Raw genomic sequence first — 22,885 nt, forward strand, 5'->3', positions numbered from 1 at the left:
CTCTTACTATCAAAGTCTTCTTAATATCACATTATGATTGTTCTGATTCTTAGGTAAATTGGTGTCAGTCTCAATTGGTGATACAATTGACATTTGGAGTGTTTTCCTTGGGAGAAATATGATCACATTTCAGGCCACAAACAGTTAAAAAATTAAATGTTGATTCTGGCAGATGTCTGCATAACCAAGATGACACTAACCAGCTCCCAGGCTGGGAACTCATATTCACTGGCCAGCCAAACTAGTTTGGCATGTGTATTGTAGCATGCACCTTCCTACTGAAACAGTTACCAAGATTTGCTGTAGGTGCTGAACAAGTATTTGTGTCATTCATATCCAGCAACATAAATGAAGAATGATCTGGAAAGTAGTGTTTGGAAGGAGAGAACTGATGGTTTATAAATTTATCAGATGTGAACTAAGGTGTTTAATCACATGTGTTGACAATGCTGGAAGTCCATCATGTTTCTTGTCAGAAACAACATTCGCAGACTCCAGAAAAATGGAAAAAATGTGTCAGTACCTTGAATGACTCCAATGGAAGGGAACTGCACTAGGATTCTAGAACTGGTGCTTAAAGTCGAAATGTGTTTGTCATTGTGCAGCTCATTAAGGAAACAATTTTGTTAGATACTCTAGTGTTAATATTTGGTCTCATTATGTGACTGGATTTGCAATTTCCTGTCAGAGAGGTCACAGTTTGTAGTAATTGACAGAAAGTCATCGAGTAAAACAGAAGTGATTTCAGGCATTCCCCAAGATAGCATTATAGGTCATTTGCTGTTCCTTCTCTATATAAACGATTTGGGAGACAATCTGAGCAGCCGTCTTTGGTTGTTTGCAGATGACACAGTCATTTATCGACTAATAAAGTCGTCAGAATATCAAAACAAACTGCAAAACGATTTAGAAAAAATATTTGAATGGTGTGAAAAGTGGCAGTTGACCCTAAATAACGAAAAGTGTGAGGTCATTCACATGAGTGCTGAAAGGAACTTGTTAAACTTTGGTTACACGATAAATCAGTCTAGACTAAAAGCCATAAATTCAACTAAATACCTAGGTATTACAATTGCGAATAACTTAAGTTGGAAAGAACACACAGAAAATGTTGTGGGGAAGGCTAACCAAAGACTGTGTTTTATTGGCAGGACACTTAAAAAACATAACAGACCTACTAAGGAGACTGCCTACACTATGCTTGTCTGTCCTCTTTTAGAATACTGCTGTGTGGTGTGGGATCCTTACCAGGTAGGACTGACGGAGTACATCGAAAAAGTTCAAAGAAAGGCAGCACGTTTTCTATTATCACGAAAGATGGGAGAGAGTTTCACATAAATGATACGAGATTTGAGCTGGAAAGCATTAGAATTTTTCATTGCAATGGAATCTTCTCACAAAATTCCAATCACCAACTTTCTCCTCCAAATGCGAAAATATTTTGTCGACAATGACCTACATAGGGCGGAACAATCACCATGATAAAATAAGGGAAATTAGAGCTCATACGGAAAGATATAGGTGTTCATTCTTTCCGTGTGCTATACAAGATTGTAATAATAGAGAATTGTGAAGGTGGTTCGATGAACCCTCTGCCAGGCACTTAAATGTGATTTGCAGAGTATGGTCACATTTACTTAACAACATCCAGTATTGCAATGTACAGATATGACACGAAGGTCCACAGCTGATAACTGGGTGAACATTTAGAACAAAATTACTCATAAACTTATTAAATAAAATTTTGATAGTGTCATCAGAGAAACAGTATGGCACCATGAATTCTACACAAATTATTAGTGCAAAGAGAGAAAATACATAAATTACTGAGTAACTGAAGGCAATATAATTAATAACTGCAAGTTATATTTACAATGTTATTTCAGAAGTTTACCATGTTGACTGAAATATACCCTCTTTCGAATTCTGAAGGTGGCAGGGGTAACATACAGGGAGCAAAAGGCTATTTCCAATTTGTACAGAAACCAGATGGCAGTTATAAGAGTCAAGGGACATGAAAGGGAAGCTGTGGTTGTATTCAATCAGTATATTGAGCAAGCAGTAAAGGAAACAAAAATAAAATTTGGAGTAGGTATTAAAATCCATGGAGAAGAAATAAAAACTTTAAGGTTCAACAATGACATTGTAATTATGTCAGAGACAGCAAAGGACTTGGAAGAGTAGTTGAACGGAATCGACAGTGTCGTAAAAGGAGGATATAAGATGAACATCAACAAAAGCAAAACGAGGATAATGGAATGTAGTCGAATTAAGTCAGGTGACGCTGAGGAAATTAGATTAGGAAATGAGACACTTAAAGTAGCAAAGGAGTTCTGCTATTTGGGGAGCAAAATAACTGATGATGGTCGAAATAGGGAAGATATAAAATGTAGACTGGCAATGGCAAGGAAAGCGTTTCTGAAGAAGAGAAATTTGTTAACATCGAGTATAGATTTAAGTGTCAGGAAGTCGTTTCTGAAGTATTTGTATGGAGTGTAGCCATGTATGGAAGTGAAACATGGACGATAACTAGTTTGGACAAGAAGAGAATAGAAACTTCCAAAATGTGGTGCTACAGAAGAATGCTGAAGATTAGATGGGTAGATCACATAACTAATGAGGAGGTATTGAATAGGATTGGGGAGAAGAGGAGCTTGTGGCACAACTTGACTAGAAGAAGGGATCGGTTGGTAGGACATGTTCTGAGGCATCAAGGGATCACCAGTTTAGCATTGGAGGGCAGCGTGGAGGGTAAAAATCGTAGAGGGAGACCAAGAGATGAATACACTAAGCAGATTCAGAAGGATCTAGGCTGCAGTAGGTACTGGGAGATGAAGAAGCTTGCGCAGGACAGAGTAGCATGGAGAGCTGCTTCAAACCAGTCTCAGGACTGAAGACGACGACGACGATGACGACGACAACAACAACAATTCAGAAGTGACATTCACAAACAGTATACAGATGGTACCTAAGTATGAAAAATGTTGTATTACCTTCGTAAGCACATAGGTATAATACTGCTCGAGCCATTAGATTTAAGGCATGGATGTCATGAACTTCTTTTGAAGCTGACTTCCATCTAATCCCTGTCTCTTGAGCTGCAAGTCTCAAGAAAGGTTTCTGCAAGACAACATGAAATTTGGAAGGAAATTCTTTAATGCACTGTTTTAAAGTACTGCTCATTGGAAAAAAATTAATTTTCTCTTGCTTTGTACTTTGTACACTAGGTCTTTTGAAGTTGTCGGTCAGAGCCAAGTTTGGTCGGTGATATATATCTTCTCTTTCTGAAGAGGTTGTTGCTGACATCTTATGATAACAACATGGAACAATTATCAAACGTCTGATTGTAGGGACCATAGCAAATATCTTTGCTGCATTTGCACTGAGGTCAGCACATGCATGAAGCCCAATCAGACAGACAGAGTCTTGAGCCTCTCTTTTTATAGTTCTTCCACTATCTGGTTTAGTGGATACCTTTGCTGTGTTATCAGCACACAGTGAGGTCACATTACTTTCAGTTTCTTGTGAATAAACTTTTCCATCATTTGCGGTATTTACATTGATGTGTCCTATGTTGTCATATTTGGTCTTATCCTTTGAGGGACAACAGTTCATTTCACAACAATGATCAGTTGTTCTAGATTCTGTGATTTTAATTAATCCTTTACTTCCACTCCGTCCTTTAGAAATAATGCCCATTTTGCTCTTTTCACTAGAATTTTTGTTTTTCTTGGCAGACTTCAGATTATATATGATATCACCCCCAGGCCAGTCAGAATGACACTGGTGCAAACAATCAGGGGGCATCTTATCTTCAATTATTTGTGCAATGTTCCCTTCAGTATCTGAATTTACTTCAACTGTGGTGTAAACTACTTGTGCAGCTGAGCAAATTTTTGTTTGACGTCTGGCAGCTGCCTCAACCAGTTCAGGCCTAGCTTCTAAACCCAGCACAGTGTATCCATATTTTGCATGAAGTAACTGGCCAACATATCCCTGCAAAGAAACAAAAAAGTTCATGAGAAGTATTTTGAAGCTGCATATCAGTGCATTTTTGAGCTCAGTGTCAGTGTTAAGTCATTTTTAAAACTCAATGACAGTGTTCAGTATTATACAAGGAGTGAGTGAGTTCGTGCGCGTGCGTCGCGCGCACACACCCGCGCACGCACACACACACACACACACACACACACATACTCTCTCTCTCTCTTACATACTGCTGGAGAATGCATACTGTGTAGGATAAGAAATAAATTATTGAACTTGCACTGTCTGAAACAGTTTTTGAACAATGTCATGCATCAAGAAATACCTGCTACTTCACTCACAAACAGATAAATCATCAAATGTAAGTTGATGTGCACGGTTATTTACTGTGTAGGTTCTGCCTCAATAACTCTGAAGTTATAATACATACAATCTTTTCAACCTGAAGAAAAACCCAAATAAAAGTCATGATCATCATAAACGAAAACACAGCTGACAGCTGGTTAAATGTGGTTTTAATCTACCAAACTTTGTCTCACAGTTTACAGCTGCAACAAAAATTAATGCATTAATCCATCACAGGTGAACCCAATGTTTTTAGTCAAGGTATTTTCACTCTGAGAATATTGTCAGTATTTTAAAAATAGATGAACAAAAGATACTTGAGAAAGTGGTCCATGTAATATACTCTAATAATGTTGCTGGGTAGATCGAACTGATATACTGGACATTCATTGTTACTTCACACAAATGTGCACAGTAAAATAATGTCTCTGTGAAACACGTTTCGAAATATCTGGTATCAGAAATGTAAAGTAAATAGAAAAGCAGTCAAATATTTACAGCATTATGCAGCAATTGGTGGTCTGGATTACTGAGCTGTTCATATGTAATAGATGACGAGATGTCATGCGTGCATAAGAATGTTGCTACCACATTTATGATGCTGCTGTGGTTGGTATCAAAACCAAACTTTGTTACCAGCTGAGTTATCCACTACACTTCAGCAGGGCCACCATCAGAAATTTGGTATCTAACTACATAAAGATCAAGACTTGCAGTAGATTGAGGCAGAATACGAATCTGTATTAATGAAATAATCCATTGTGTGGATTTTTACTCTGCCTTTACAATATAGTCGAGGAAGGAAGATTACAACCTCAGTCTTCTTGTACATAATGTGATACGCCATGCTAAGGCAATATTCAGCTACTGCAGGGAGAATTGCCCCATGCATGTATGAAGCTGGCAATTGTAAAAATCTTAGACTGTATGACACATCTGATCACGAATACAATTGCATCTACAAAATCCAACATCTCCTTAGTAGAAGCAGTAGCCCTCTAAGCATTGAGAGAAGAGTAGGTATTGTCATTTTACATACTGACAAAACATTATTCTTTCACATTTCAAATATAGTGTCAAGATTACATATTATCTGGTGGTTGTGCAATACACAGATTAAATAATGGCAGAAATGGTATGACTCAGAGAAGACGCAGGACTTTGCTAAATTGATCCAGGCAAATACTGGAAAGGTTTCTTTAACATGTTGACTGCCACATGCTTAGTGACAGATATTGCACTGCCAGGCCAGGCACACATCGTTCGGCATTAAGGCTCTGCTGTGGCCACTTGGCCATCTGTGTGTTAAAAAGTGTATGGCCAATTTTCTTCCCATCCTTTCAAAATCTGAGCTTGTGTACTCTCTCTCTAATGAGTGCACTGTCAATGGGATGTTAAACTCTTAATTTTCTTTCCTTCCATTTTTAGCAACATTGATGTGTTGATTCACAGTTCAGCCAAATGTTTTTCATTATTACTCGGTCCTCTAGTAGGAAACTGCAACCACATATTCATATTTTACAGACAAACTAAAGAAGATGTAACTACAACTGTCACAACTTTTATTTAGTTTTAATGAAGTTTCTTTATTTAAATGCTGTCCATGTCTTGTCCATGTCTCACTGGTAGAAACTTTGGGTTAGATATTGTGGTATTACTTACAAATTTGCTTATTTCAACAAATCTTTTATTTAATGACCAGTACTTGCATGGATGACCCCATTTGCAATGAGGTCTAAAGTAGTAGTGACACTATATTCAGCATCTAATAGTTCCATCCAGATACTCAGTTTAAGACAGAAGAAGCTGGCACATTCCTTTTATTGGTGTGTTGTTATGAAGAAAAGACATTGAAATACTGGGACAAAACATCTACTGCAGGCCTACTCAAACTGGTCTATATTTGCAGATTACAAGTTGTAGCATGTACAATGTGTTGATATACTCTGCACTCTGTCTGCACTGTTTCCAATTCTGACAGCCTGCATATTCACAAAACCAAATTCAGCACACATTGGAAGCAAACCGTTTCCAGTCTATAGTACATTATGAAGAAATACAGTACTCAACAACATGGCCATCTTCATGTACTTCGGAGGTAATTCTTAAATTACCAGAGGAATACATTACAAATGTAACATTAAATAAGTAAGTCACCCTCTCAGAAAAACAGAAAAACTTCTTGCGTCCTTTAGAGATAGTCCCAACTTACAAAAATGATTCCCAAGGTGGAATATAATATTCATCAGATATGTTGCACAATACAAAACCATGTCAATGAACAACTTTGTTCATGTCTATGCAGAACCCCCCCATGAACCATGGACCTTGCCGTTGGTGGGGAGGCTTGCGTGCCGCAGCGATACAGATGGCCGTACCGTAGGTGCAACCACAACATAGGGGTATCTGTTGAGTGGCCAGCCAAACATGTGGTTCCTGAAGAGAGGCAGCAGCCTTTTCAGTAGTTGCAGGGGCAACAGTCTGGATGATTGACTGATCTGCAAAGCAAGGGGAAACTACGGCCGTAATTTTTCCCGAGGGCATGCAGCTTTACTGGATGGTTAAATGATGAAGGCGTTCTCTTGGGTAAAATATTCCGGAGGTAAAATAGTCCCCCAATCGGATCTCCGGGCGGGGACCACTAAGGAGGATGTCGTTATCAGGAGAAAGAAAACTGGCGTTCTACAGATCGGAATGTGGAATGTCAGATCCCTTAATCGGGCAGGTAGGTTAGAAAATTCAAAAAGGGAAATAGATAGGTTAAAGTTAGATATAGTGGGAATTAGTGAAGTTCGGTGGCAGGAGGAATAAGACTTTTGGTCAGGTGAATACAGGGCTAAGGGAAATAGATAGGTTAAAGTTAGATATAGTGGGAATGAGTGAAGTTCGGTGGCAGGAGGAATAAGACTTTTGGTCAGGTGAATACAGGGCTATAAATACAAAATCAAATAGGGGTAATGCAGGAGTAGGTTTAATTAGGAATAAAAAAAAATAGGATTATGGGTAAGCTACTACAAACAGCATAGTGAACGCATTATTGTGGCCAAGATAGACATGAAGCCCATGCCTACTACAGTAGTACAAGTTTATATGACAACTAGCTCTGCAGATGATGAAGAAATTGGTGAAATGTATGATTAGATAAAAGAAATTATTCAGGTAGTGAAGGGAGACGAAAATTTAATACTCATTGGTGACTGGAATTCAACAGTAGGAGAAGGAAATATAGTAGGTGAATATGGATTAGGGCTAAGAAATGAAAGAGGAAGTTGCCTGGTAGAATTTTGCACAGATCATAACTTAATCATAGCTAACACTTAATCATAAAAGAAGGTTGTATACATGGAAGAAGCCTGGAGATACTAGAAGGTATCAGATACACTATATAATGGTAAGACAGTGATTTAGGAACCAGATTTTAAATTGTAAGACATTTCCAGGGGCAGATGTGGACTCTGACCACAATCTATTGGTTATGAACCGTAGATTAAAACTAAAGAAACTGCAAAAAGGTGGGAATTTAAGGAGATGGGACCTAGATAAACTGAAAGAACCAGAGGTTGTACAGAGTTTCAGGGAGAGCATAAGGGAACCATTGACAGGAATGGGGGAAAGAAGTACAGTAGTAGAAGAATGGGTAGCTCTGAGAGCTCAAGTAGTGAAGGCAGCAAAGGATCGAGTAGGTAAAAAGACGAGGGCTAGCAGAAATCCTTGGGTAACAGAAGAAATATCGAATTTAATTGATGAAAGGAGAAATACAAAAATACAGTAAAGGAAACAGGCAAAAAGGGCTACAAACGTCTCAAAAATGAGATCGACAGGAAGTGTGAAATGGCTAAGCAGGGATGGCTAGAGGACAAATGTAAGGATGTAGAGGCATATATCACCAGGGGTAAGAAAGATACTGCCTACAGGAAAAGTAAAGAGACCTTTGGAGAAAAGAGAACCATGTGCATGAATATCAAGAGCTCAGATGGAAACCCAGTTCTAAGCAAAGAAGGGAAAGGTGGAAGGAGTATATAGAGGGTCTATACGAGGGACAAAATTATGAAATGGAAGAGGATGTGGATGAAGATGAAATGGGAGATATGATACTGTGTGAAGAGTTTGACAGAGCACTGAAAGATCTGAGTTGAAACAAGGCCCCATGAGTAGACAACATTCCATTGGAACTACTGACGGCCTTGGGAGAGAAAGTCCTGACAAAACTCTACCATCTGGTGAGCAAGATGTATGAGAAAGGCGAAATACCCTCAGACTTCAAGAAGAATATAATAATTCCAATCCCAAAGTTACCGAACTATCAGTTTAATAAGTCACAGCTGCAAAATACTAATGCGAATTCTTTACAGACGAATGCAAAACCTCAGGGAAGATCAGTTTGGATTCCGTAGAAATATTGGAACACGTGAGGCAATACTGACCCTACGAGTTATCTTAGAAGAAAGATTAAGGAAAGGCAAACCTACGTTTCTAGCATTTGTCGACTAGTGAAAGCTTTTGACAATGTTGACTGGAATACTCTCTTTCAAATTCTGAATGTGGCAGGGGTAAAATACAGGGAGTGAAAGGCTATTTACAATTTGTATAGAAACCAGATGGTAGTTATAAGAGTCAAGGGACATGAAAGGGAAGCAGTGATTGGGAAGGGAGTGAGACAGAGTTGTAGCCTATCCCTGATGTTATTCAATGTGTATATTGAGCAAGCAGTAAAGGAAACAAAAATAAAATTTGGAGTAGGTATTAAAATCCATGGAGAAGAAATAAAAAATTTGAGGTTGCTGATGACATTGTAGTTCTGTCAGAGACAGCAAAGGACTTGGAAGAGCAGTTGAACGAAATGGACAGTGTCTTAAAAGGAGGATATAAGATGAACATCAACAAAAGCAAAACGAGGATAATGGAATGTAGTCGAATTAAGTTGGGTGATGCTGAGGGAATTAGATTAGGAAATGAGACACTTAAAGTAGTAAAGGAGTTCTGCTATTTGGGGAGCAAAATAACTGATGATGGTTGAAGTAGAGAGGATATAAAATGTAGACTGGCAATGGCAATGAAAGCGTTTCTGAGTAAGTGAAATTTATTAGTATTGAGTATATATTTAAGTGTTAGGAAGTCTTTTCTGAAAGTATTTGTATGAAGTGTAGCCATGTATGGAAGTGAAACGTAGATGATAAATAGTTTGGACAAGAAGAGAATAGAAGCTTTCAAAATGTGGTGCTGCTGAAGATTAGATGGGTAGATCACGTAACTAAGAGGAGTTTGTGGCACAATTTGACTAGAAGAATGGATCGGGAATACACTAAGCAGATTCAGAAGGATGTAGGCTCCAGTAGGTACTGGGAGATGAAGAAGCTTGCACAGGATAGAGTAGCATGGAGAGCTGCATCAAACTAGTCACAGGACTGAAGACAACAACAACAACAACAACAACAACAACAACATCCTAATCAATGTGTCACCTCACTTGGTTCCATTAAAACTGGAAGGGCGAGGACACGAATTGTAGTCCAAAAGCAATCAGTGACAACTACAGCTCTAACAGTGAGAGTTGAAAGACTTTTGTTTAAGCTAAGTACCACATCATTAAATATATGGGACAAGTAGGTCTTAGAGGTCAGACTGTAATTAAAATCTGTTTTATGAACATCAAGGATTCTGAATCAGCACAAAACATAAAGCAATAGCAGCAGGCATGCATTGTTAAAAATTCTGTAAAAGATAGCCTTACAGAAAATAATGTTTTCATTCCTAACTTTGAGACACTTACAGTAACTGTACAACTTCTCCAACTATTGTCACAATTGCAATGAGTTAAAAGTTAGTGTTCCAGCAGAAATGCTTAGCATTTAATTGATATTGCTTTAGGAGAAAGACTGATAATATTAATTGTAATTACCATTCCAGATCCAAAATCAACGATTCTTCTAATGCCACCTGATTGACACTCGTCATGAATAACTTGAGCCAAATGACATATTTCATGGAGCTTTTTCTCAGATAATCGATGGCATATAATAGAAGGAATGCAATATAACTCTTCCTTTAAAACATATGTTTTAACTTCCGACTTTAGTTTTTGGCACATTTTGCAGAAATATTTTAGTGACTCTGGCCAGTCATCCTGCCAAGAGATAAGTCACACAAATAAGTTTTCCCATGCTTTTATAACATTTTATCCTACTAAGAAAAAGATATTCTCAAAACACTTGCATAAGCTTGAATGTCAAAGAATAACATTTACTAACCTTAATATAACCTGTAGGGAGCTGATTTAATTCTTCATTTGAAAGAGTTAAAAGTGCTTCACACCATTCAGAGGGTATTTTGTTCAGAATATCATTAATCAAAATTTCTGTTACTGGACATGAATAAAGCCAGTCATATTCCTTCAGGAAGGCAAGTGCATCCCGAAAGTATGCTTCGAAAGTGACATAATTTTCAGGTAACATTCTGAAAAATTAAAATAAATTCTGAAGCTAAGATGTACAGTTAATTTAAAGTAACATTTTTTGTGGTATAAAAAATAGTTTCTTAAGTGCTCCAACACAAAACTACTACAGAAATATAATTCCTTTTTTGAATACTATTCCGAACAGATTACAGATCTGTCAAGTTAATTTTTGATTACTGTCAACCTGAAATTGTGGAACAGTTAGCTTATGTCTGGACTTTCGGACTCAAAGTAGCAATAGTCTGGATGGAATAGAGGATGTATATAAGGCTACATAGGAAGAACATTTGAAAATACCTATCATTATCAAATCATCATTGTTGATTTGCAACTCACATGTGTTAGGCATGAGTATCTGCTATCTTACTGACATTAGTATTATTAAGAATATTACAGCATCAGACCTTATCTCATAATTTGTGTTCTCAATGTTTCTAGCAGCAAAGATTCCTTGGTCTTTTCCTTTCATTTTTCAGTACAAGTGTGTTTTGATGTCCCACTATTCTTTGTTCTTGCATGCCCACACCAGTGAGGTTTATAATTGTAATTATTCAGGCTCCCTGGGAATATGTTCACATCTTGAGGTGTCAGGTGTTCTGCTGGATATTAGTGCTGTCCATGCACAATATTTTGACAATGTAAATCAACTTCATCAGGTGCTACTTGAGACTGGTAGTTGAGAGGTACAGATCCATTATTTATGCCTACTGCCTCCTCTCGCTGTGGTCAGCTCTAGAGATTCAGTCTGTGGCTGAATCCCACTATGAGCATTCTGAACCATTCTGTCTTTGGTCCACTGCACCAGGGCACAAGCTGGTGTTCCATTCTCAGTCTGGAGCATCTCCATGGTCAATTCTAGACATTCTGCATGTGGCCCATGCCTGTTAAAAACATCCTGAGATGAGGGATGTAACACACAGAACCGACCTTGGAGGTGCACCTGAAACTACAGGTGTTCGGTTATACTGATTTTTTTTTAATTTGCAGTTTAACTTGTCTGTTGAAACTGCTCAAAATAATCGATTCCTGAAATAACCAATTTTCAGTGTTTTATTGCTATTATTTCCAGTAATAAACATAGACAATGAACAAAGATCGGAAAAAGGTAAGACTCCCTCAGAATTTTGCATTATACACTTCAAGATTGAAATAAAACTTAGTCCATATACTGTTTGCTACATTTCTTAAAAAGTAATGAGGGGTGAGATGCTACAAAGGATCACTAGTATTCTCCTATGGATTCAATTTTTTTGAAATTTTGCTCAAATATTATGTTGTAACCAAGGCTCATACAACTATTTGGGCATAACAAATAGTCAATGCTGAAGTATGAAAACTAAGTTGGGAGAACTAAAATTTTCCATGTTACATTGTCCATCTCCAAGGGCTGCAAAATAGATAAAGGCATACTATGTAGACACAGGCAGCAGATCAGCTACTTTCTATTTCTAATACAAACAATGAATGAATTTTGAAGTTTTTAATTTTCTACTGATACCTTAATTTCATTACGCTTTTATTATTTCATAGAAATGGTAGATAAAGACAAAGATTTTGTGTAAAATTTGTTGTGATGTTTTTCTTAAACACTTCAAATGGGAAGCCCCTTTTGTAGTCAAATATATTTACTTTCTAATAAGAATGAGCATAAAAGTTATTTTTTATGAAAAAACTAAAAATGCTCTTTCAAAAAAGTAAAATAAACTGTTTAGATAATGCACAAAATAGAATATTTATCAGGAACAATTACTTGACAAGAGTTAAAATTTCAGTATTGAATTAATCCATTGGACAATTTTCATTGTCCACTCTGTTCAAAATTACTCATTCTGTAATGTGTGAATCTAAGACGACTCTTTTCATTAAAACAATATTATTCAAAGATGATACCAGTCCTTCAGAAGCCACAGAACTTCCTGCCAGTGATAAATATTTTTGAGCTACAAATGACAAGCCTGGCATACACCTTTTACACTGCCCCCCCCCCCCCCCCCCCCCCCCAAAAAAAAAACACTCATCGAAAGGATCACTGCTTCTGGGTGGGGACAGAAGAAACCTTATTGTCTCAACAATGCTCTACTGATTCTTATGTCATGTTTATTGCTCATTTCTAACTGCTGGTGTTATTGAAGTAGCTCTGACAGCTTTTCCCATTTTCTATAACAACCCAGTTTTTCAAAGCTGTGGAAATTTTATGAATAAACATTACTTGTTTATTTAAAAATTTTATTTAAAATCCAAAAATTTTAGCAACACTCCTATGACAAATTGATATACTGGTAGAACATCCAACACCTCAAGAAGTCAAGTTTATAACTGTATATATTGACGGCAGTTACCTTATCACACAGTTATTTACTGTTCGTTACATTTATGACTTTTTTCCCTTTCTCATTCTCTTGTTCATGGTTGTGATCAACTTTCTTTCTGCTGTTTGGATACTGCCTTAGTGTGTGTATCAAGTGAGTACTTGTTCCTAGTATTTAGTTACGAACTAGCAAAAACTATGTATGCTTATACCATTTCAGCCTATGCTACTATTTGATTTAGGACATCTCTTTCTTCTACTGTATTTCATTATTAACCCTCCATTGTAGTCTCAGTATTAAACAACTTCTCCTCAAAAAATCGTTTTTGGTATTTCTGATCCACAGAGTAATGTAATTTGAATAACTTCTCCATACAAACTTTTCTTTCTCACTGTTATCATTTTTTTTATCATATCAATGAGTTTATTTTATTTATTGTTAGTTTTGCCTGAGATATTCTTTAGAAATTTCTCTCTTATTACACTCTTGTTTAGCAAATAACAGACTTAAATATTCACATTCCTCACCAGAACTAGTTCCTCTTTCCTCAGTATTCTTTATTCTACTGTCATGAGATGAAAGGAGTAAGATTTTTGGCAAGGGAATATATGGGGACTGCAGCCATAATGGAGAAGACGAAGAAGAAGGAAGGGGGCAAGCAAGATAGAATTGGATAAAACAAATGATTGCACTAATGGAAGGAAGAATGAAAGGAGATCTTTGGAAAGAGAGAGATGCTTATAAAAGAAGATGTGAGAAATGGACAATGAGGCTGTAACATATTTTGGGGAAAAAGTAAGGTGGAAATTTTTTGTATAATTTGAAATTTTCTTGTATAACTGCAGAATTATTTTTACTTCTTAGTTCTGCTGTATATTTCCCATTGTGCAGAGTTGTCCTTTGATACAAGATTTTAGAAGATTTGGAATTTAAGGCTGACCTTTTGCTCTTTCTGGATATGTAGATGTTCTGTCATTTAATATTCTTTCCGTTTTTTTTTTTTTTGTTTGTTTTTTTTTACCACCTTTGTACGGAATGTAACAGTTAGGCAACATACCTATGGTTTCCAAATATCTACTTGCTGCATTAAGAAAGCCTTGATGGTAACTTAAAAATATCTGTGTAAGGATTTGATACAGGAAAAATTATGCAATATTGCAGAGTGCATTATTGAACTGCAGAATGAACTTGGCATGTTGCTTGAGTTATCAGGGAAGTTATAAATTCATTGACAGCGCATTACTGGGGAAAGAGAGACTCCTGAATGTATGGACAATGGACAACAATGGGGAAAGTACAGTGGGGCATATCAGTACAGTGGGGCATATCAGCACTCTATTAAAGTGACTAAGCATATGAGTAAAATGAATTAAATGATTTACATTGTAAATAGTGAGTCTCATTGTTTCACAATGTATAAAAAAATATAACAATCTCCATTCATAGAACAAGATAAATTTTGCAGGTCGCATGTCAGCACTTACCTCCACTACAAACTATGTCAGATATGTATACTAAAAACGATACAGCCCTTACCAAATATGTATGAAGAACAAAGAACAGGGATTTTCTAATTTATGGAAACTTTTTTTGATTCCTGCTGATGTGTTGCTGAAGTCATGGGACACAGGGTACATAAGACGACAAACTGTTACCAGGTCTTTAGCTATAGACATTCTATACTGGTTGTATGTCTTCAAACACTTAAAAGAAAATAACAGTCCTGGCACTGGGTCTTACAACATGACAGACCTCACCTATCATGACAATGACACTAAGTGACATTTAAACTGGTGCTGGCTGTGATTCATTGTACCATACTGCTTCCTTACAACTCTGTTACTTTGTGCCAAATGTGCACAACAAGACTGCCTGTATACAGCCTGTTCATTACACACTCATGGATCTCAAAAACACGGACATATATGTAAATGAAGTGAAAATAAAGATTTCTTAAGTTAGACTGACCAGAGTGATACACTATGTGACAGGACTGTTGTATTTAATGTATTTCAATGTGCTTTGCCCAACATAATGGTATAACATTATCTTGCTCTTAAAGGAAGAGAAGGGAGTAGGTACTCAACTGTATAGACAGTTTGCTCAGAGACCAAAAAGTACTCAAGTATCAAAGCAGGAGGCAGAACTTCTTCCCTTTATCATGATTCACTTGCTCCATTCCTCTCAGTAGAGTGCTACAGAATTTAGCAGTGAATTCAAATGGAAGATAAACAGAAGAACAGTGTCAGAAAAATGCCCAAGTAACTGAATGTGGGGTTGGATTCTGCATAAACCCATCAGCATATTTTGATGGTAATTTAAAATATTGCCAAATGAAAATCCACAACTCTTACTTAAGTTAAATGTTACACTGTTTTAGGTCTCCTAAGGAATCAAGGTGATGATTTACCCAAATCTTTTCACATCAATATTTTCTGAAGGACACTTCTACATTAATCCAAAAGGGCCTCATAATTCACAAACATCTCTTAAAATTTCATTCCACGCGTAAGTACACAAACCCCTGAAGTATGAAAACATTTTATGAGTGTGTTACACAATGAGAGGTTGCCACACAGTGTAAGGTGGAAACTTATGAACTGTGGTGCAGAGGTCAGAAACTGAAGCATGTTTTAAATGCACTTCTACTTGGCCTAATTCCCTCCCTCATGGTGCTCTGCATCCAAAATTTTTGATGTGGTGAACTAGATGACTTGTGAAACATGTAACCATAATCAGACTACAATTGTTACTGTCAGCCTAATACAGAGTGAGTTTCGGTTGTTTGCAGTGTGTATTTTCTGAGCTTGTGTTTTGCTTGCTGTTAACACATAAGGGCAATTTCTGTCTGTTTTCAGTTATTTTTCAACAAATAAGAAGGGTTGAGTGGCGTACTTATAAAAGGATTTCATATTTGTTGTTAAAGAAGGTTACCATTAGTGATTATAGGTAACTGTAAGTCTGTGCTGCTCTCTCATATTTCATCATGTTTGTATGTGTCCTCTTCTTCATCACTCCCATTGTTACTTTCTTGCACGCTTTTGATTATTTCTTCATCTGTTAAAGTTTGGTCTGAATCACAGTTTTCCTCATTCAGCCACTTAGTAGTATCTTCATCATCAAATTCTTCTCCTCCTGGAAGGTTTTGGAACATGTCAGTGTACAAAGTAATTGATAATTCCAATTTGACTGGCTCATTGTGTCACTCACTACTGGATCCAACTCGGCATCAATGGATGGCCACAATTTTCTCCAGCTCTTCATTATGATAGTGCTGTCCACTTTATCCCATGCTTCGGCTCTTTAGAAAACAACAGTGCATATGTTAATTGGTTCCACACCTTCAGCATAGTCTCACTTTCATTCAGCAAGGAGATGAGAAGTGAATGTTGATAATGATATTTAATTGATTCCAAAATTCCCTGGTCCATGGTCTGTATTAGGGCTGTCACATTGGGTGGCAGAAAGAGTGCTCGCATATCATTGGACTTTTAGAGAAACATCTGAAGAGTGACTGAGAGCATTGTCAATTATAAGGATAGCTCCAGAATGAGATTTTCACTCTGCAGTGGAGTGTGCGCTGATATGAAACTTCCTGGCAGATCAAAACTGTGTGCCCGACCGAGACACGAACTCGGGACCTTTGCCTTTCGCGGCCAAGTGCTCTACCATCTGAGCTACCGAAGCACGACTCATGCCCGGTATTCACAGCTTTACTTCTGCCAGTATCTCGTCTCCTACCTTCCAAACTTTACAGAAGCTCTCCTGCGAACCTTGCAGGACTAGCACTCCTGAAAGAAAGGATACTGCGGAGACATGGCTTAGCCACAGCCTGAGGGATGTTTCCAGAATGAGATTTTCACTCTGCAGCGGAGTGTGCGCTGATATGAAACTTCCTGGCAGATTAAAACTGTGTGCCCGACCGAGGAGAGCTTCTGTAAAGTTTGGAAGGTAGGAGACAAGATACTGGCAGAAGTAAAGCTGTGAGTACCAGGCTTGAGTCGTGCTTCAGTAGCTCAGATGGTAGAGCACTTGCCTGTGAAAGGCAAAGGTCCCGAGTTCGAGTCTCGGTCGGGCACACAGTTTTAATCTGCCAGGAAGTTTCATAAGGATAGCTGTCAGTGGAAGCTTTTTCTTCTTTAGCTCTTTTCTCACTGTGAGTACAAATGTTTCATGGGACCACAGCGAAAATATTTGTCTGTTCATCCTAGTTTTCGTCTGAGCACAAAACTGCATTGGTAGAGTATTTATGTCAGTGTGTTGAAAACAACATGGACATTGGGTTTTTCCAATCACTTATGCATTACAACCCACATTAATGTTATGTGCTGTTTCTGTTGCTTGTAACCACAAGCTTCCTTCTCACTGTTGGCAGCTAATGTTTTTGAAGGAAGCGTCTTGTAAAAGAGTCCTGTTTCATCAGCATTATACAAGGCATCGGCAGTTAAATCTTCTTCCTCTATTATCTTCTGTATCTTGCTTACAAACTCATCAGCGACTTTCCCAGTGACTGTCAGCTGCCGAATGCCATGTCATTTTTTCCAGTTTGATAGCCAACCTTCGCTCGCTGCAAACAAGTTACTACCGCCTAGTTGTTTGTTAAATGCAGCTGATTTTTCCTTTATAATTGGGCCAGTGACTGGAATTCCTTTACTGCGTTGTTGTATGACCCATCTATAAACAGCTACATCCAGTTCTTCATTCTCACTCTTCCGCATAACTTTCCGTTTTCCCAACTCACTATCAATTTGTGTTGGGTAATGTCGAATAACATCTTTCTTTTTAATGTTATAAATAGTTGATCATTGAACATTAAACTCAGCAGCAATGGCTTTCTGTGAAGAACCTCGATTTAACTTATCTAAAATTTCAAGTTTCTGCTTGAGGTCTAGTGTAACATGTTTCCTTTTAGAAGATATGATCCCAAACTGTAAAGAAAGCTACAATTTCGAATACAGTATATAAAGCACTGTTTAACTAAGCATTGTTGCACATGATAATTCATTGTGCAAGTGTTTTTGGATGTACGCAGGATTACTGAGAAACCGGAATACTGAGGGCCGGATTAGCAAGAGTCTAGTGTAGTTTCATCTGGTAAATGTAGTGGGGAGACTAGTTGGGAATCAAACAAGGAATTCACCTGAAGCTGCAGTATAGATAGTTCGGATAAATTGATAGAGTAACAGAAAGCTATAACCTATAACCTTCATGCACAATTAGGGTACCTTAAGCAGTAACTAAACAGTCTGTCAAGGAAGAGGGTGAAAAAATGGGCACAGACAGCTGGAAGAGAGGCCATCAGTAATGTTATGTACTCTGATTGTTTTATTTTGAATGTTTGGTCAGCTGTCAAAGAGTCCAGTGGAGAGGAACCTTTGTTTGTTGTGCAACAGCTGTTACGCATATTTTCAAAAGACGCTTAATGGCAATTGCACATAAGAGAGTAAATTTTACTTGTATGAGCTTTTCTAAGCATATTTTGTCTGATGATGATTATTCAAAACACGCCGTAAGTGAACTACATAGCGATCAAGATGGTTGCATACCTCAAAAAGTACGACTTTATCAGTCAAATGGAAGCTGACCTTTCTGACTGTTTCTCTAGGGAAAATAATGTTGATGGTGCTACTAAAAACTAAAACCTGATAATACAGTGTACTATCAAACTAAAGTAAAGAGAAACAGTGGCACAATCATTTCAATACTTTCACTGATTATTTTTTAGTTAAATATTGACACTGAAATGAATCAAGTTGATTGTATTTCAAAAAAAAGTAAAAAAAAAAGGATTTTGTGATATGACTCCATATCTTGAACACTTGGCAGGCAGTTTACAATACTGACAACTTGAATGACAAATATATGAGAAAAGTACTACCACAGCTGTATCTTAAGAATGTCTTTATTCTATCACACGGCTAGTTTTGGCGGATCATTACTATCATCCTCAGGCCCTGTTTACCAAATAACAATTACACAATTCCAATATTTGAAAACTAAACAACTATAAGTCAACAAACATAAAAATATGGTACTCTAATGTATTAGCTGAAGCAACCTTAAGGTAATATTCTGTGAAGTACCAACAGAGTACCTCCATTATTTTTTTCCCTGCTGTAGTCCAGTAATGTATTAGCGTATAAAACATAAACAGAGAAGAAACCTGAATCACAGTCACAAAACACATCGCTGTCATCATATGTGAAAACAATGGAATCTAAAATGGCAACTTTCGCTGCTTCCAAACTTAACCATTAAAACAACACAATGTACTACTGTATAAATTTAACAAAGGGTCCCAAATATCAGACATGATCCAGGTAAAGATGTTCATTAATGCTTAAAGACGTATGCCAAAGGTGTATATGTGATGTAAGAACCTAACGGTAGAGGTGAAACCAACCCCACTGCAACTGTACATGAACCATATAATTTTGTGACAACCTATCGCCAAGAACTGGAAAGGCCCTCCCCTCAAATATTATGTTCACTATTACGTCCTAACTGCAAGAAATAAAACAAAAATATCCACTTCAAACAGTATATTCCTCAGTATAAAACCCTCCTTGAAATAAAATGAAGGACAACATTACTAAATTTTCACAAAGCTTCAAATCTGCCTTCTTTTTCTGTAAAAAAAATTAAAAACAGAAATTCACTACTACTCAGTCAGTTTCAATAACAGGTGGTATTAGAATACCACATAGGATGAAACTGAAGCTGTATCATAAAATTAAAGACAATGACAGGTCAGTTACAGAATTTAACTACTGACAATGCTGCAAATTACTGAAGAATGGTGTGAGACTCTGTAAATCACTTGATATAATTTTGCTAATGCACCAGAAATCTTTCAGAAATTTCTGGAACAAACTATTGCCAACATTCCACAATGCATCAGTTATCTGGATAACATAGTGGTCACAGGAAGAACTCAGGAGCATATATTGAATGTCTGGCAAATATTTTCAGTGCTTTTGACAGCTGGGCTAAAGTGTAGCTTGACAAAATGCTCCTTCTTTCAGGCTTGTGTTGATTATATACGATATTTCCTTAGCTGGGAAGACCTTAAACCGACATCATAGGTTACCCAAAAAAACATAAAGGAGCTTCAGGTTCTTATGAGCAAGGTCACGTATTATGGCCAATTTATATCCCAAATTACAACACTAGCCCAACTGTTGAATCAATTGCAGAGAACAGGGGCCGCTTTCAAGTAGTTCGTGGGCTGTTACCAAGTATTTCTTAAGCTGAAGAAATGTCTCCAAACTACTACTTGTCCGTCCTGGTATCAGCCTCATGTACCTTTAGTGTTGGCCATGGACACATCATCACATGGCAATGGGGCCTTTCTTTCACATATCGTGTTTGCCTCTATGGTACTACCTGGGGAACAAGAAAATTATTCCCACATAGAGGAGGAGGCACTGCCAATTATCTTTGGTGTCCAGAAGTTCTCATTTTCCTGTGTGACAACAAATTTCATCAGATCCCAAATCATAAGCTGCTGTTAGCCATATTTGGCCCTAAGTCAAAGTTGCCTAAATGGATGTCTCAGAGATTACAACACTTGGCTCTTCTCTTGTCTAATTACCAATATTCCATTCATTATTGTATATTGACCCAACACGTGAATTTCAGATGTGGTGTCACAGTTACTATGGGTCCCAATGAAAAATGTGATAAACAAGACTGACTGCTTTCACATTGGTTCACAAATGTAACAGTTGATAGAAAAGTTTCCCATCACTTCCAGACATGTTGCAGACAGGTTTGCCAGTTTGTACGAACTTACAAACTGGCTGGCCACATGCCCTTCTAATGCCATCCTCACAGGAACTTCATTATTTCTTTTCACAAATTATTGAGTCAAGATAACAGTCAGTATCGTGCAGTGAGTCCAGAGGTTCTGCATTACCATATACTGCTACTCCTCTATCAGTGTCACTGTGACATTTCCAGAATGAAGAACCTGGCCTGGCAACATGTGTATTGGCCATGGATCAATGAGGATATTGTGCACGTGGCTCAACAGTGCCAAGCTTGTCAGACACAGCAACCTGCACTGCCTGAAGTCTACCAGCCATTGCTTATGCCTATCCAGCTATGGGATCAGGTGGATGCAGACTTTTCGGATCCCCTCCAAGGTGCCATGTGGTTGATTTTTGTACCTGGAATGGAATCAAGAACATTACCGCACCTCTGTTCCACCCTGCCTCTAATTGGATGGCTAAACATTTTGTCAGAATGTTTAAACCACAGATGAAAGACCTATCAAAATCCAAGGCTACCAGTTCTGCACTGCTTTTCTTTTTACTGTCTTACTGGGTGGCACCGATCATAATCAAAGCCCAGCAGGACTATTGCATAGTAATTTCGCGTTAGATCTACTTCAGCCTCCATTGATACAAGAAGAAGAAGCAGCCACATTTTTTAAGGTGGCTGTACCTGTATGGGTAGACTTGTTCACACTTAAGCCTGTCTAGACATTCCATCACCATCCAATCATGGCTGCCAGCTGGTCCTGATGACCATATCTCATGGCATCCCCACACCTGACAGCATCTTTTGCTGGTACCTGAACCAGCTCTGTCTGCCTCTTCTGCAGCAAGATCCACCTTTGGATCTGGCACACATGTGGGGGCAGACCACCTTGCCCACTTCACAGACCAACAACAGGAGACCTAAGGGTCTGGTTCCAAAACGACGTCCCACGGGCGGAAGCCTCATTCTTCCTGGTTCTCCAGCCACCTTGAGTCATGGTTATGAATCAGGACCTTGATGCTTCCCAGTGTGTCCTGGGTCTGATGTTAAACCCACAGTCTTCTCTGGAACTAACAGCAAGTTGAGAGTTTGGCGTACCATTGTCTCCTGCTTCTCTGGTGCCATACCCAGAAATGGCTCCTCTACCAGTGACAGCACCCAAACCCACACCTCATCCTCCTCTGCTCTGGCCAGGATAGTTCTGCCCTATGGGCTGATTCAAGGGGGGAGTGATCTTGTAACCGCACTGGACGTATTATGCATGTGTCTGGTGTGGTTACTAGACGTGGCAAGGGAGGACACATCTGCTGGTGTCAGCTCAAGTGGCAAACATCCCCAAAGCAAATTTAAGGGTTGCCAGAGACCATGATGGTCTCACTTGTCAACCACCAAATGTTTACAGCAAGCTCTCTGGTGTATCCATTGATGAAGACCCTAAGCTATGTGGTTTGGACTTTGTTGCCTGTCTGCCTGATGTGAGACTGCCTTCATTCATTGTTAAACTTACCATTGTTTTTTCAGTGAATGAACTGGCAGCATATGGGTGAACCGAGAGTGTGGTTCGTACCCAGGAGTTCTCCAGCACTGATGTGCAAGTTATTCAACAAATATTCAGAGTACTGTATTGATAATGTATATCCACCTCCAGAAGTCTTTTGTTTTGTGTATTTCCTGAAGAGTAAGAAACTAGTACTACCTATGACTTAATTGTAGTTGTGCTTAATAGAATATGTGTTGTAGAAGAAGCTTACTTACAACAAAAACTATATGGTCAGTTGTGGAAAAAAAAAAAGATCTGTGCACAGTGTTGAGTCACAAAATGTTCTCTCTCTTCTGTAGGAGAACATAACTGTTAGTGACCCCATCAGAGTTTTGAAAAATATTTAGTAACCATCTCATGGTTAGTAGTTAGCAAGTTAGATCAAAATTTTATTGGTACAAGCTGCTGCTCGTGCACCAAGACAATTATGTAACATACGACTACAGCAAACAACCACAGAGTAAATTAATCAATTATTAAATCTCT

General features: G+C 38.0%; 1 protein-coding gene across 1 annotated transcript in view; it reads right to left on the minus strand.

Moving 5' to 3' along the window:
• The window catches only part of LOC126297589 (probable methyltransferase-like protein 25), a 35,778-nt gene that overhangs the window by 8,571 nt on the left and 4,322 nt on the right, over positions 1–22,885 (minus strand). Inside the window, exons 2-4 of the mRNA XM_049988564.1 lie at positions 10,581–10,785; positions 10,232–10,456; positions 2,994–3,996 (exon numbers count right to left, since the gene is read on the minus strand). Of these exons, the coding sequence (XP_049844521.1) occupies positions 2,994–3,996; positions 10,232–10,456; positions 10,581–10,784 (1,432 nt within the window). The 5' untranslated portion in view covers position 10,785. The remainder of the gene's footprint in view (positions 1–2,993; positions 3,997–10,231; positions 10,457–10,580; positions 10,786–22,885) is intronic.

Source organism: Schistocerca gregaria, chromosome X, assembly GCF_023897955.1.
Source record: "Schistocerca gregaria isolate iqSchGreg1 chromosome X, iqSchGreg1.2, whole genome shotgun sequence".
Lineage (NCBI taxonomy): Eukaryota > Metazoa > Arthropoda > Insecta > Orthoptera > Acrididae > Schistocerca > Schistocerca gregaria.